The following is a 12569-nucleotide window of genomic DNA, read 5'->3' on the forward strand; positions in this document are numbered from 1 at the left end:
TTTTTTTTTTTTTTTTTTACTCTTCAGTTTTGTTTAACGCACATTTCCTATTAGAGCATGTTGACAGGAACTTCAAGATATTCTCCATAAATCTTCAAGGGCGAAGGAGGAAGCATCTATACTGCGGTTTTTTACTAAATTTTGACACAAAAATTCAAGTAGAAAGCCAACCGCTAACGATTTTCACACCTCATATTTAGGCAGCTGAAAACATTCATCAAGAAACTGGTTGGCATTGTGGTCATATAGGGAGTTCATCAGTTTTAACACAATGTTAACATTTTTTTTTTAGGTTGTTCCCTTCTTTGATCATGACTAGTGTGGTCACAGAAACTGTTTTTAATTTTACATTTTAATCTTTTGCCCCAATATAAGAAAAAAAACCTTCCCCCACGCTGCACCCCCAAGAATCAAATTAATTTTAAGAGTAGGATTTTTATTAGAAGGTTTGAAGAGTTCAGAACCAATATATCTTGGTGCCACCATTGACTGCATATGAGAACTGGAGTGAGTGAGTGTGACATCACCCAAAGAAAATTACTTACAGGGTTCCTGCGGGGTCTTAAAAAGTCTTGAAAGTGTCAAATTCATGAAAAAAAGCCTTCAAAATGTTTTAATTTTGATATCTGAGCCTTAAAAATTTTGCTATATGAAACTTCTCAGTTTCAAATTTCTTCTGGTAAATTTAATTTTTCAACCATGGAATAATGTTAAAAAACAGTGGGAAAACCAATCATTATGCAACAATATACGGGAAAAAGAAAAAGAAGCATGTTAAAGCATCACTGCATATGCCACAAATAAAATAAGAAGCCACAGTTTTGATCATAAAATGGGAATAAATAAATAAAATGGGGAAATAAACTAAGAAATTGGCTTTAATTTATTATGTGCACGCCCTTTAAAATACCTTAAAATGTCTTATATTTAACTTGAAGAAAGTTGTAAGAACCCTGTACTGACTTTTGGCTCAAACGAAATGAAGTCAATTCTGCCACCATTTTTTCGCGCCACCATGATGGAGCCAGATGACATCAAACCCTCTGGAAACCCCTCTGGCCAATCAGGAGTCAGCTTGTTGGAAGCCTACTAACCTACCAGTGAAAGTGGGCTAAGGAGAATCTGTCAAACGTGTTGAACATTCACATACTTATTTTGAAGAATAGAAAGATAAACAGCTATTACTGCCATTATATTTCAGGGTTCTTACAGATCCTTACATTAAATTTTACAATTTTTTTTATTTTTAGTCTTACATTAAATTTGCTATGGGAACCAGAAATGACATACTCTGGAAGGAGGCGGGGCCTTCTCCATCTAGTCCTAACACTTGATATGGTTGGTCTGTTTTCAAAGACTAGTGATGTCATTCATAGCATGTTATTCCCAGTATTTCTCTTTAGTCAACCTCTTTTTACATTCCTTATGTTGGTTTTGCTGACAGTTTATAAATAGTTTTTTTTGTGCAAATTTATCAGATTTATGAAAACATGGAGGACCAAGTTTCTTTCTGTTGCCGACACCCATGCTTACTTTGAAAAGAAAAAAGTATGATTTTGTTTTTTGCTTCTGTGTAGCACATATTTAACTTATTTTTCCCCTTCTTGACTAATGCTTTCTCTTTTTTTTGCTTTTATCTCCACCTCTGTCCAGCTTTTACCAGCTGCTGCAAAGACTCTGGTATCTTGATGGCGTTTAAGTGTCGAAAGGAGAATTCAGCCCTGAAGGACTGTCTGATGCATCAGTGAGTATCTGTCACTGCAACAAAGTGTTCATACTTTTCAATGTTTTTTCACTTACTTTAACTTTCTTTGTTTTTAATAAAAACTGAAATCTCTAATGCAATACCATTGCTCTTCCCGTTTTCTCCAGCTACCAGAATCCTGGGTTTTTTGAGGAGTGTAAACAACAGTACATTCAGGAGAAACTGGAGTATGAGAAGACGGGGATCCCGGCCAAGCACAGGGGTCAGAAACTTCCAGCCAGCATGTAAAACGAAAAAAAAATCGAGTGTCAATCGAGTTTCATGTCTGACGTTCATGTCACCGAGGACTACATGTGTTCAAATGTGACCACATATGTTGTTCCTAAATCCCTCAGGCCTTCTTTTTAAACTCGTAGAATGTCGATTCTTTGGCGGATCTGGAGTGGTAAAAGTGAAAGTTTTGCCTGTTTGATCTAATCTGCAGCATATGGTGTGTGGCATTTGAAGGATCTTCTCTGACTTTGAGTCAGCATGCTGTCATCACGCGTGGATGATCTACACATGTGCAGTACTTTTGCTTTAATGCTCCAACATCATATCGTCACTCATTAGAATCCTCTGGTTAAAAAAAAAGTGTATTAAAGGATAAGATTCAAGCAAGACGTTGTCGCACTAAAAAAAATAGACCTGACTTAAAGTCCACTAAACAACCATGTGTTTATTCCTCTGGAAATTGTAAATAATAAATCACAGCTGTTAAGTGTTTTCTGATGAAAGATAATAAAAAATTACGAAAACTGACTTTAATATTTTTGTTTTTGAAAGATGTTTCGATTCTATCAGTTTTACTTTTTTTATAGAATGCTGAACTGCTGTAGTTTAAATGCTTTTATGATTTACAGTATTTATTAAAGCGAACTCAACTACAAAGTTATTTTTTCATTGCTCTACCTTTTACGATGTAAAAATATAACGGTGAATGATCTTAATGGTTTATTTTAAACTTTATTTTGAAAGTCTTACATTTAGATAAATATAGCAGAAATGCAAACATGATAATTCAACATTTAACTCAATAATATTCTCTGTTTTATAATGTTTTCTTTGCAAACTGTGAAATGCAACAGGATAAAAAAATATATAAAACCTTGAAAATGTTGAAAAACTTAGATTTGTTTTAGATTTCTGAGATGTGCCACAGAAGAATGGTGACCTGATTGCATACTTTACTTATGAACACAGACAATAATGTAAATTACAGTACACATAGTAAATTAAATGAGGAACTCTGCATCAAAGAAAATTAAAATGACAACCAAGTAGAGTTTAAAAAATACTTGCTACATAAGGAAAACCACAGCTTAAAGATTGCTGAAGTTTAAAATTACCTGAAGGTCAGAACAATGTCAGATATTGTGGAATATGATAGAAGGTAAATCACTTTGATTTAAGGAGAAAATTATTTTAAGACGATTTACTTCATCTTGAATAATCCATGAAGTCTTCCCACTTACTAGCTAAGATGTCACCATTTTTTTAGAAAGAGAACCAAATACGGTAAGATAATGAGTTTGTGTTGCTGTCAAAGTGATGCCTAATTCTAATAACTACACAAATACAGAGGCACAAGCTCAACCATCAGTGAATGGTGTGAAGCAAACTTTGAGTTCCTTGAACGCGAGTATGATACTGAGAAAACAATTTCTGCTGGACGCCACATGATCTCCTATGAAGTGTTGCAAAGCATAAACCAGTCTTCATCTCTTTTCTTTTTTTATTTATAAAATTAGACCTAGATTTATCCAGTCCCAGTATGGGGTGCAAGATCAATATTAGATATGCTGAAAGTTTCAATTGTCATATCCCTCCGAGGCTCTAAAATACATAGAAAACAGACAGTTCTATCGTCTATCCATATACAGTGGAGCAAAAAAGTATTTAGTCAGCCACCATTTGTGCAAGTTCTGCCACTTTAAAAGATGAGAGGCCTGTAATTTTCATCATCAGTATACCTCAACTATGAGAGACAAAGTGAAAAAACAATCCAGAAAAATCACATTGTCTGATTTTTAAATAATTTATTTGCAAATTACGATGGAAAATGAGTATTTGGTCAATATCAAAAGTTCATCTCAATACTTTGTTACTTACCATTTGTTGGCAATGGTAGCAGTCAATTGCTTTCTGTACGTTTTCACAAACTGTTGCTGGTATTTTGGTCCATTCCTCCATGCAGATCTCCTCTAGAGCAGTGATGCTTTGGGGCTGGGCAACACAGGCTTTCAACTCAATCCAAAGGCTTTCTATGGGGTTGAGATCTGGAGACTGGCTAGACCACTCCAGAACCTTATAATAGTTTCTTATGAAGCCCCTCCTTCATTACCCGGCAGTGTGTTTGGGATGGTTGTCATGCTGAAAGAACCAGCCACATTTCATCTTCAACGCTCTTGCTGATGGAAAGAAGTCTTCACTCAAAATCTGACCATATATGACCTCATTCATTCTTTCTTTTACATAGATCAGTCGTCCTGGTCCCTTTGTTAAAAACGGGCCCAAAGCATGATGTTTCCACCCCCATGCTTTACAGTAGGGATGGTGTTCTTTGGATGCAACTCAGCATTCTTTCTCCTCCAAACAGTAAAGCTCTTACCAAAAAGTTCTATTTTGGTTTCATCTGATCATAGGACATTCTCTCAACCCTCTTCTGGATCATCCAAATACTCTCTATCAAACTTTAGATGGGCCTGCACATGTACTGGCTTTAGCAGGGGGACACGTCTGGCACTGCAGGGTTTGAGTCCCTGTAGTGTTACTGATGAGTCTTTGTTACTTTGGTCTCAGCTCTCTGCAGATCATTCACCAGGTCCCACCGTGTGGTTCTGGGATTTTTGATCATTATGACCCAACGCGGTGAGCCTCAGATTGAGGGAATTTATCAGTGGTCTTGTATGTCTTCCATTTCATAATAATTGCTCCCACAGTTGATTCCTTCACACTAAGCTGCTTACCGGTTGCAGATTCAGTCTTCCCAGCCTGGTGCAGGTCAACAGTTCTGTTTCTGGTCTCCTTGGACAGCTCTTTGGTCTTAGTGGAGTTTGGAGTGTGACTGTTTGAGGTTGTGGACAGGTGTCTTTAATATAGATAACGAGGTCAAACAGGTGTCATTAATACAGGTAACGAGTGGAGGACAGAAGACGTTACAGGTCTGTGAGAGCCAGAAATCTTGCTTTTTTGTAGGAGACCAAATACTAATTTTCCACCATAACTTGCAAATAAATTCTTTAAAAATCAGACAATGTGATTTTCTGTATTTTTTTTCTCATTTTGTTTCTCATAATTGAGGCATACTTGTGATGAAAATTAAAGGCCTCTCATCTTTTTAAGTGGGAAAACTTGCTCAATTGGTGGCCGACTAAATACTTATATGCTGCTGAGTTTTGTTTAAATCAAATTATGAATATTTGGATTAACTGTATCTTTAATACTATCTTTGATAATATCTTTAATATTTTCAGCGGTTAGACTTGGATTGAAATAACAATGTTTGAATTTAGAAAATATTTCAAACTGACAACAAACATAAATATGAAATCATAATTATCTTACAAAGTCAGCAAATTTTTCTTTTTTTTTAAATCCCCTGCTGCAGAAACCACAATCAGAGACCATTTTACTCATTTATTAATCATATTTACAAACAGTCTGAAGTGCAGCGAGTCTAAAATATAATCCATATCTACTGTACATTGCATTTTGGTTTGCAAAATGTATACAGAAGTACGAAACTGGAGCTGTAAATGAACTTTTCTTTAAAATCCCAATTATGAAACTAACCGAAGAAAGGAAATGTTAAAATCATATTTCAACGAAATTTACATCAGACTTTTGTGCGCCTGTTTGCTAAGTCAAAGCTCACCACTCTCTGCGTCACTCTTGTCCACAGAAAGATCTTCTTGGTGTCAGAAAAGGAAAACAAAAAAACCTAAATGTATAGTTTGGAGTGCAAAAATGAAGTATTGAAGCCCATCATTTACATTTATACACATATGCACATTCTGTCCGTCTTTGAATCTCACTTTAATGCTTTATACATACGCTCAAAATAGAAATCAAATGTGCCTATTATTTATACGGGGACAGTGCAAAGTTTTCCTCATTTTCACATCTCTTAGTTTAAAGTTTAAAGATACATGGGGCGGAAGAGTTCTTTTTTGAAAATTTAGAAATATGGAAACATTTTAAAGTTCTACAATGCTGAAAGTAGGAAAGAAAGGCAACATATTCTGTTTGATATGTCTGGAAAAGAAAAAAAAGAAAAGGCAAGTTTGAGGATGTTTTTGCACGAATTGGGAAATTTATCAAAAACTTCTTTTATACACAAAAAAAAATGTGTTCTTGGGTGATCAAGTAAGCATTTAAGCTTAAAACTTGCTTTTTACTTTGATATTTATCCATAATCCAAAGCATAATCTTAGTAAAAACAAAATGGAAATCTTGAACAAAAATCAGCAATTATCCTTCTATTCTCACATCTGCAAACACATGGAATCCTCAGACCACAACTTCTGCACACAAACATAGGGCTACATACCTTGTTTACTTACAGCGGTCCAGTGTAAAGACACTTTTTAAAGAGGTCCAATATACAAAATCTACCTTTTGGGTTGTGGCTCTGGTATATGCAGAAAGAGGCCCTTTGAAGACACCTAACGGGTTCATGATGAGGAAATACAGAGACAGGAAGGCCAGGGATTCCCAAAAACTGATACACAGGCACCTTGATTATGTGCCTCTATATATATATATGCCCATATGCTATGTATATATAGACACACAACATTTCAAATGCTTATATGGGATTGAAAGCACTAATCTGAGTGCTTACTCAAGTCAAATGATGTGCACACATGGAACGTTATAATTTGTCAGTCTTTACCTAAGAAAAGTGCTTTCTTCGCCTCCATATGTTCCCACAACAAGTAGGTCCAGCCTGGTGTCCACTACTGATGAATGCGTTCATCAACTTAAGGCAGGTTAGGTGGTAGCAATGTGGCAGACTTGAGAATCCTCCTGGGTTTGTCCGTTCTTTTCTGCCCCGTTGTCAGTTCTCCCGTCTTAAAAGGGTTTGACCCACTCTGTGTTGGGAGGGCTCTTGGGGCTGCTGCAGTTTCCCATTAAAGACGAGGAGTTGGACGCGGCCGAGTGTCCTTCCCAGAACATGGCGTCACTGGGCTTGGGGGGGCTGGGGAAGGAGTGCGAGCTGTCGTCCAGGGAGGCTTGGTTCAGCGGGGGTGGGGGGAGCACGACGGAGCCGCCGTCGCTCCGGAGCAGAGTCTGACCGGAGCAGCTCTGAGAGGGCCAGGGTCCGTCGTACCAGCAGTCCTCCCTCAGGCCGTCCGGCAAAAGCACCCCCGGCGGGCCGCTGACGGGGGGGATGGGGCGGCCGGCGCTGGAGGGGAGCGCAGGGGCATTCGGGGGCTGCGGCGCCGGGAGGTTGTTGTTTTTCTCCACGTCATCCAAACACTGGACGGGAACAGTTGAGGCTGCATACAGAGAGGGGGAAAATAAGACAAAAAAAAAATTAATGCAAAATTTAAAAAAGAAGTGAAAAGCAACATTAATTTGGTTTGATCTGAGCATGCTGCATTTTAACATTGTACTTAAATTAATTCAGGTTTACATAGAAAGAAACCTGCACAAACAAAGAAAAAGTATCTTAAATCACACACACTCACACACACACACATATTTCTTGTATGATTTAATCATATTGGCTGAGTATTAGAGTCTCAGCTCCCACTATTTTCCCTCCATGCATCCATTCCTCCCTGCTGTTTCTCTCAAAAGACGGTCTCATGAGTCTAGCATTTGAATAAAAGTGATTCCAAAGAAGCAACATTTGAATACAGATGCATAGAGATACTGAATAAATGCAGAGCACCCCCCCCCACCCTCCTCCAACCCAGCCTCACTCATCCCCTTCCCTCTCACCGCCCCTGTTTCCCTTATTTCACTACATCTGAATCACCGAACCACAGTATTACCCTGTTATTCAGTGGAATAAATAGGCCAAGATTTATTTTCTTGTCATATTATTTCCATCCAATTTTCACCTCGCTGCCTCCTCCTCCGACACTCCACGATAAAGGTAATAGCAGCCGGGGTGTGGGGGGGGCGACAAAGGAAGGACAAACCATTTCATCATGTCCTTTGTCAAAGTGTTTGGGTGGCAGAAATATCCACAGTTACTCAAACTTCAACAAGGAGCAACAAGAGCGGATCTTCAGCGCCAGTCATTTGGTACAAAAAGCAGACCTGGAAAGTTGAAAAGATGACTTTTTTTTAAGTTGCCGTGTCAAGACATAAACTTAAGAGTTTCCTCGAATTTGATGGCTATTAGCTGAAAAAAAAGTAATCAACAGGTTGGTGGAATATAATAAAAAAAAAGTATACATTTTTTAACATTAAGACGGTTATTTGCTGAGGTCTTCCTTAAAAAAGTCCACCTTAAAACTTATGGAGTATAAATAATTCTGAAGAGGAGAATTTGAATTTATTATTATAATATTAATTTGTTTTGTTATATGATTGGTTTTAAATCAGACGAAATATTAAATCAACAGGATTTATTTAAGGAATTATTTTTCATACCCTTAATTGATTAAATAAAGTGGAAGCCAATTATTAAAAAAATCCCCAAATATTTCCCAGGTTATGAAATTATAATTACCAGTTGTTTTTAGAGCCTGAACAGCAATTTCAAGACTGCACTCCATCTTCATGGTAGCCTGTATGAACATATACATATTTATTATAGTCGGTGAGAAACTCCCAGCTCTGCAGGCTGCTGCCAGAGGCGAATGAGGACAGAGATCACACTGAAACAAACGTTAGGTTAAAAAAAACATACACTGACAGATACAGACCTGAGCGGACAGAGTTTTTGCGGAGCTGCTGCCTCACCTTGTCTTGCCTCGTTGATCAGAGGCTTCAGCTTCCTTATGAGGCCCGTTTGACGCCTCAGCTCTGATTGCAGATGGGTGACTTCGCTGCACAAATCCTTGTACGTCTGCTGCATGCTCTTCTCCTTACTGAAAAACAGAAGACATCACATTAAAAATATAAATACAAATATTTTTTCCCCCTGAAAAAATACACTTTTCAGAAAGCGACTTTTCCTTAAAGCCATTTTTGCTTCCACTGTGTGGAAAACTCCAGATTAACCCACTATTAAAGTGCAAAATTAGTGGAAGAAATTACACTTGTGGGCTAATCTATGCATTGTAAATTCTGTTTAAAAAGTACCAGAAGTAGCTGAAGAGCACATCGATTTAATTTAAAGCAAGGCAGGAATTACACACAATAGCTAAAATTTCTTTAAAAATGTCCAATTTACACAAACTATGCTTAAAGTTATTATGGTATATTTTTCAGTTCTTAACTTTTAAGGTCAACTTTAATTTTACTCAACATTGCTACCAGGATGTCTGTATGGCATGGACCATAACCCCCTCTAGTGGCCAAAAGGAGCCAGTGCAACCAACAGTGACTGGACAAAAGAATGAGCATTCAGAGAAAAGAAATCCTTGGGATTTAACATCTACAATTTTATTAAAGAAATGCCATTGTTTAGTAATAGTGGATGTTTTCTTTTTTCTGTTGACAAATATTTTTTAACAGCCTTTAAACACAACAATGACTAAAATCTGTTTATGAACACAAAAGCTTAATGTTTGACCAGAACAACAACATGCCAGAGCTTCTGTTCTACTTCCTCTGTCAACTGAGAATGATCAACAACTCTCTTACAGTGATATGTTCACAGTTCACCATCATTCTACCTGCACACCAACCAGCATGCACAGGAGAGGATTAGCTCCTTCAGAATAGATTGACTTCAACTGAAAATGGTACCTGAAAGATTCTAAAATCATCCTTTTAGTATGATATTTTGCAACTTTTTTTCCGACAGAAAATGCATAACCAAAAAACAAATATTAAAAGAAGAAAAAGGACTGAGTAAGTTGGAGTTTTTATTTATATTTATAATCAGTAAAACCTAAAAGTTTATAATGCAGCTTGCCTGTACATTCTGTTCTCCCTCAAACCTCTTTCAGCTTGACTTATAACACATTAATTAAAGGATAGAAGGACTAAATTATGTATTTAAATTAGGGCTGTCAAATTATTGAGATTAATAAATTACAGACATTTTAGTGTGTTATTTTTTTTTACAAATCGTGTTAATCTTATTTTGGCTTTGGATGGTTTATTCTATGTTATGCACACCTGGAGGAGCATTTTATGCCGATCATACCATGGTCATTTAAGAAAAATATGAATATTAAATGCATGATTAGAACTTCAGTCTTGTTATATTTAAATAGTTTTTTATGAGTTTTTTATTTTTTATTTTTACGAAAGCGGTGCATCGCGTTATCATGGTAACGGCTCAGAAAAGTGTTCCTACTGTTTTTTGATGTGGTAAATTAGAGCACTCCTGGCTTGATGCTTTTTGTTTGTTTTCTGTTCAAGATTGAAAAAAAAATAAACTCTTGGTGGTGTCAAAGTAAAGGTTGGAAGTCGTTTATAATAAAGCCAACTTTTTAGTTTTTCATTTGATCTTTTACTGCACCATAATGTCACAAACGTATACAAATTACCTCAAAATGAGGCTTTTAACCGGGTAAAAATCATTGCGATTAAAATCGATTAATTAGATTAATTAGTTACAGGTCATGATTAAATAATCACACAAAAATGAATTGCATGACAGTGCTAATTTAAATATACAGTGTTCCCTCATTTATCACGATGGTTACGCTTCATAAATAACCTGGAGAGGTGAAATCTGTGAAGTTAAGTAGGATGTTTTTAGGCAGTAAAACTCCTCACACACACACATTATATGCTTTATCAGACATTTTTACACTTTTCCTTTTTGTTTAAACTCTCAAAGTTCAAAGCTTTATAGAAAAATAAGTCCTGTGTTATAGAATGGAAACAAAGGTTGAAGATTTATTTATGTCAAGTAGGAGATCCGCTTGGATCTGTAAAGGAGGCGAGGCATGGGAGGAAACTGATTGACAAGCTGTCCAGCCAATAAGGACGCAGAACTGCGTTTACAAAAAATCAGCGAGGCGGCGACAGAACATTGTGCACTAATCATAACAAGGAGTAATCTTTCTATCAAGTTATTGTGACACAAACAAAGTTATTGGTTTATTTTAGGGCCTTAAATAAATGTGATTGTAGCTCCAGTTTTCCTAAAATATGCCTAATCATATCCATGAACAGAAAACTGAAACATTTTTAACTTACATAACAGGAGGATAAATGTTTTCTTCTGTCAATCAGTTTTTCCTTTTTTTAAATGACAGTCTGTTTTGATATAACACAAAAAAGGACATGTTGCTCCGTTTGTCTTAAATCTGTTGAGACTGTAGGACTGTAATTAAGTAAACATGGGACATAAATACCTTGCATTAAACTTAGCATCACTTGTCTGTTCCAAGTCTGGTCCATTCATGCCGTGGGTTTCCTCCTGCAAGAGAAGATGGAATTGGTGCAAAAAAATTTAGGACTGTGAAAGTTGAAAGTTGGTCTAAAATATATATATATATATATATATATTACGTTCTGTGATTGAGATTTTATTGCATAAAAGAAATAATATGGCCTTTACTTGAGGTTTTTGGACAAAAGAGATCTTGAGGTGCACCCTCTATGGGAGGGGGGGGGGGGCAGAGCAAAACGGAGACGTCTGCTATTAGAAACCCAACCACAAGGTAATAAACTATTATTCTATTTTGGGATGGGACCTACATTAATTTCCCACAATAACAAGCATTGGTGTTGTCTAAAAATTCCGGAAACTCTGCAGTTCTCAGTGAAAGTCCCGCCTCCTCGACGTTGCAGAAGGCGAGCAGGTCAGAGTGAACAGACACGCCCCCTCCTGTGTAGATTCCAATAGAGCCGACCTGAACCTGATCCTGCTGGATCAAACTTCTCCCCCCAAAAACTGTTTTATTATTTTTCAAAAACACAATAAAGAAAACATATGAAAAAAAAGAATTCCAGGAAAAATGTCAAACAGACAGCAGTGAGAAATTCTTATTTTTGGGGCTTCCTGGTGTAACTTTAGCCTGGATTTTTTTGTATTTTCATTCAAAAACATGTTGATTAGTTTGTTAACAAATTGTATTCTTGTTGTTTTTATAAAATTTCACCTACAACTTTTATTCTATGTAGTAAAAACAGTTTGTTAAACATTTTTGGAGTTTCCACAACCAAATGAATCCCATTTTTCCAGACGGAATTTTCTGTTTTTGCATAATTTTATGTATAGTGTGCGAATAACACATGAAAAAATTACAAAATAAAGGTGGTGTCACATAGGAGAGGTTGTTCTGATTAAAATTATACCAAATAAGCAAGTGTGTAGTCTTTTAAATTGAAAATACAGAAAATTCAAAAGTAGACAAAAGCTGAGTTTTAGACCCTAAGTTCCAAATGGTTAAAAATAAATGTTCTAAATGTACAATTTTGCATGTGACTTCATACAATAATTATTTGCAGAAAATAAAAGACTGGAAAACAATGGTGATTAATCGAGATGAGTTTTTTCCAGATTTGTGATTCATTTTTTTTTAAATCGATTCCCAGACTTACAAAAAAAATAGATTTTTGTAATATAAATTCTCACACTTTAGTCAGCTGCCAGTGCAAACTTTCACTTTTTCTTTTCATTCACCGATTATGATTTGTTGCATTATTTCCTCCCTTAAAAATCCTACCACATCTCTCTTCTTGCATTCCTAAAATAGTATTTCTGCAAAATGTTTGTCTTTGTATTTTGCCCGTG

The 12569-nt window shown here is 36.4% G+C and overlaps 2 protein-coding genes across 5 annotated transcripts in view; one reads left to right on the top strand and one right to left on the bottom strand.

The window, feature by feature from the left end:
• cmc1 (C-x(9)-C motif containing 1) overlaps positions 1 to 2512 on the top strand; it is an 8898-nt gene extending 6386 nt beyond the window's left edge. Inside the window, exons 3-4 of the mRNA XM_024266896.2 lie at positions 1654 to 1744; positions 1873 to 2512. Coding sequence (XP_024122664.1) covers positions 1654 to 1744; positions 1873 to 1993 — 212 coding nt within the window. The 3' untranslated portion in view covers positions 1994 to 2512. The remainder of the gene's footprint in view (positions 1 to 1653; positions 1745 to 1872) is intronic.
• A 2857-nt stretch (positions 2513 to 5369) lies between these two features.
• Positions 5370 to 12569, bottom strand: part of azi2 (5-azacytidine induced 2) — a 10850-nt gene continuing 3650 nt past the window's right edge. For all 4 annotated transcript variants that reach the window (XM_024268209.2, XM_024268207.2, XM_024268208.2 and 1 more), the window contains exons 6-8: positions 11185 to 11249; positions 8669 to 8796; positions 5370 to 7248 (exon numbers count right to left, since the gene is read on the bottom strand). In XM_024268209.2, the coding sequence (XP_024123977.1) occupies positions 6821 to 7248; positions 8669 to 8796; positions 11185 to 11249 (621 nt within the window). In that variant the 3' untranslated portion in view covers positions 5370 to 6820. The remainder of the gene's footprint in view (positions 7249 to 8668; positions 8797 to 11184; positions 11250 to 12569) is intronic.

The sequence above is a fragment of the Oryzias melastigma genome, linkage group LG16 (genome assembly GCF_002922805.2).
Source record: "Oryzias melastigma strain HK-1 linkage group LG16, ASM292280v2, whole genome shotgun sequence".
Lineage (NCBI taxonomy): Eukaryota > Metazoa > Chordata > Actinopteri > Beloniformes > Adrianichthyidae > Oryzias > Oryzias melastigma.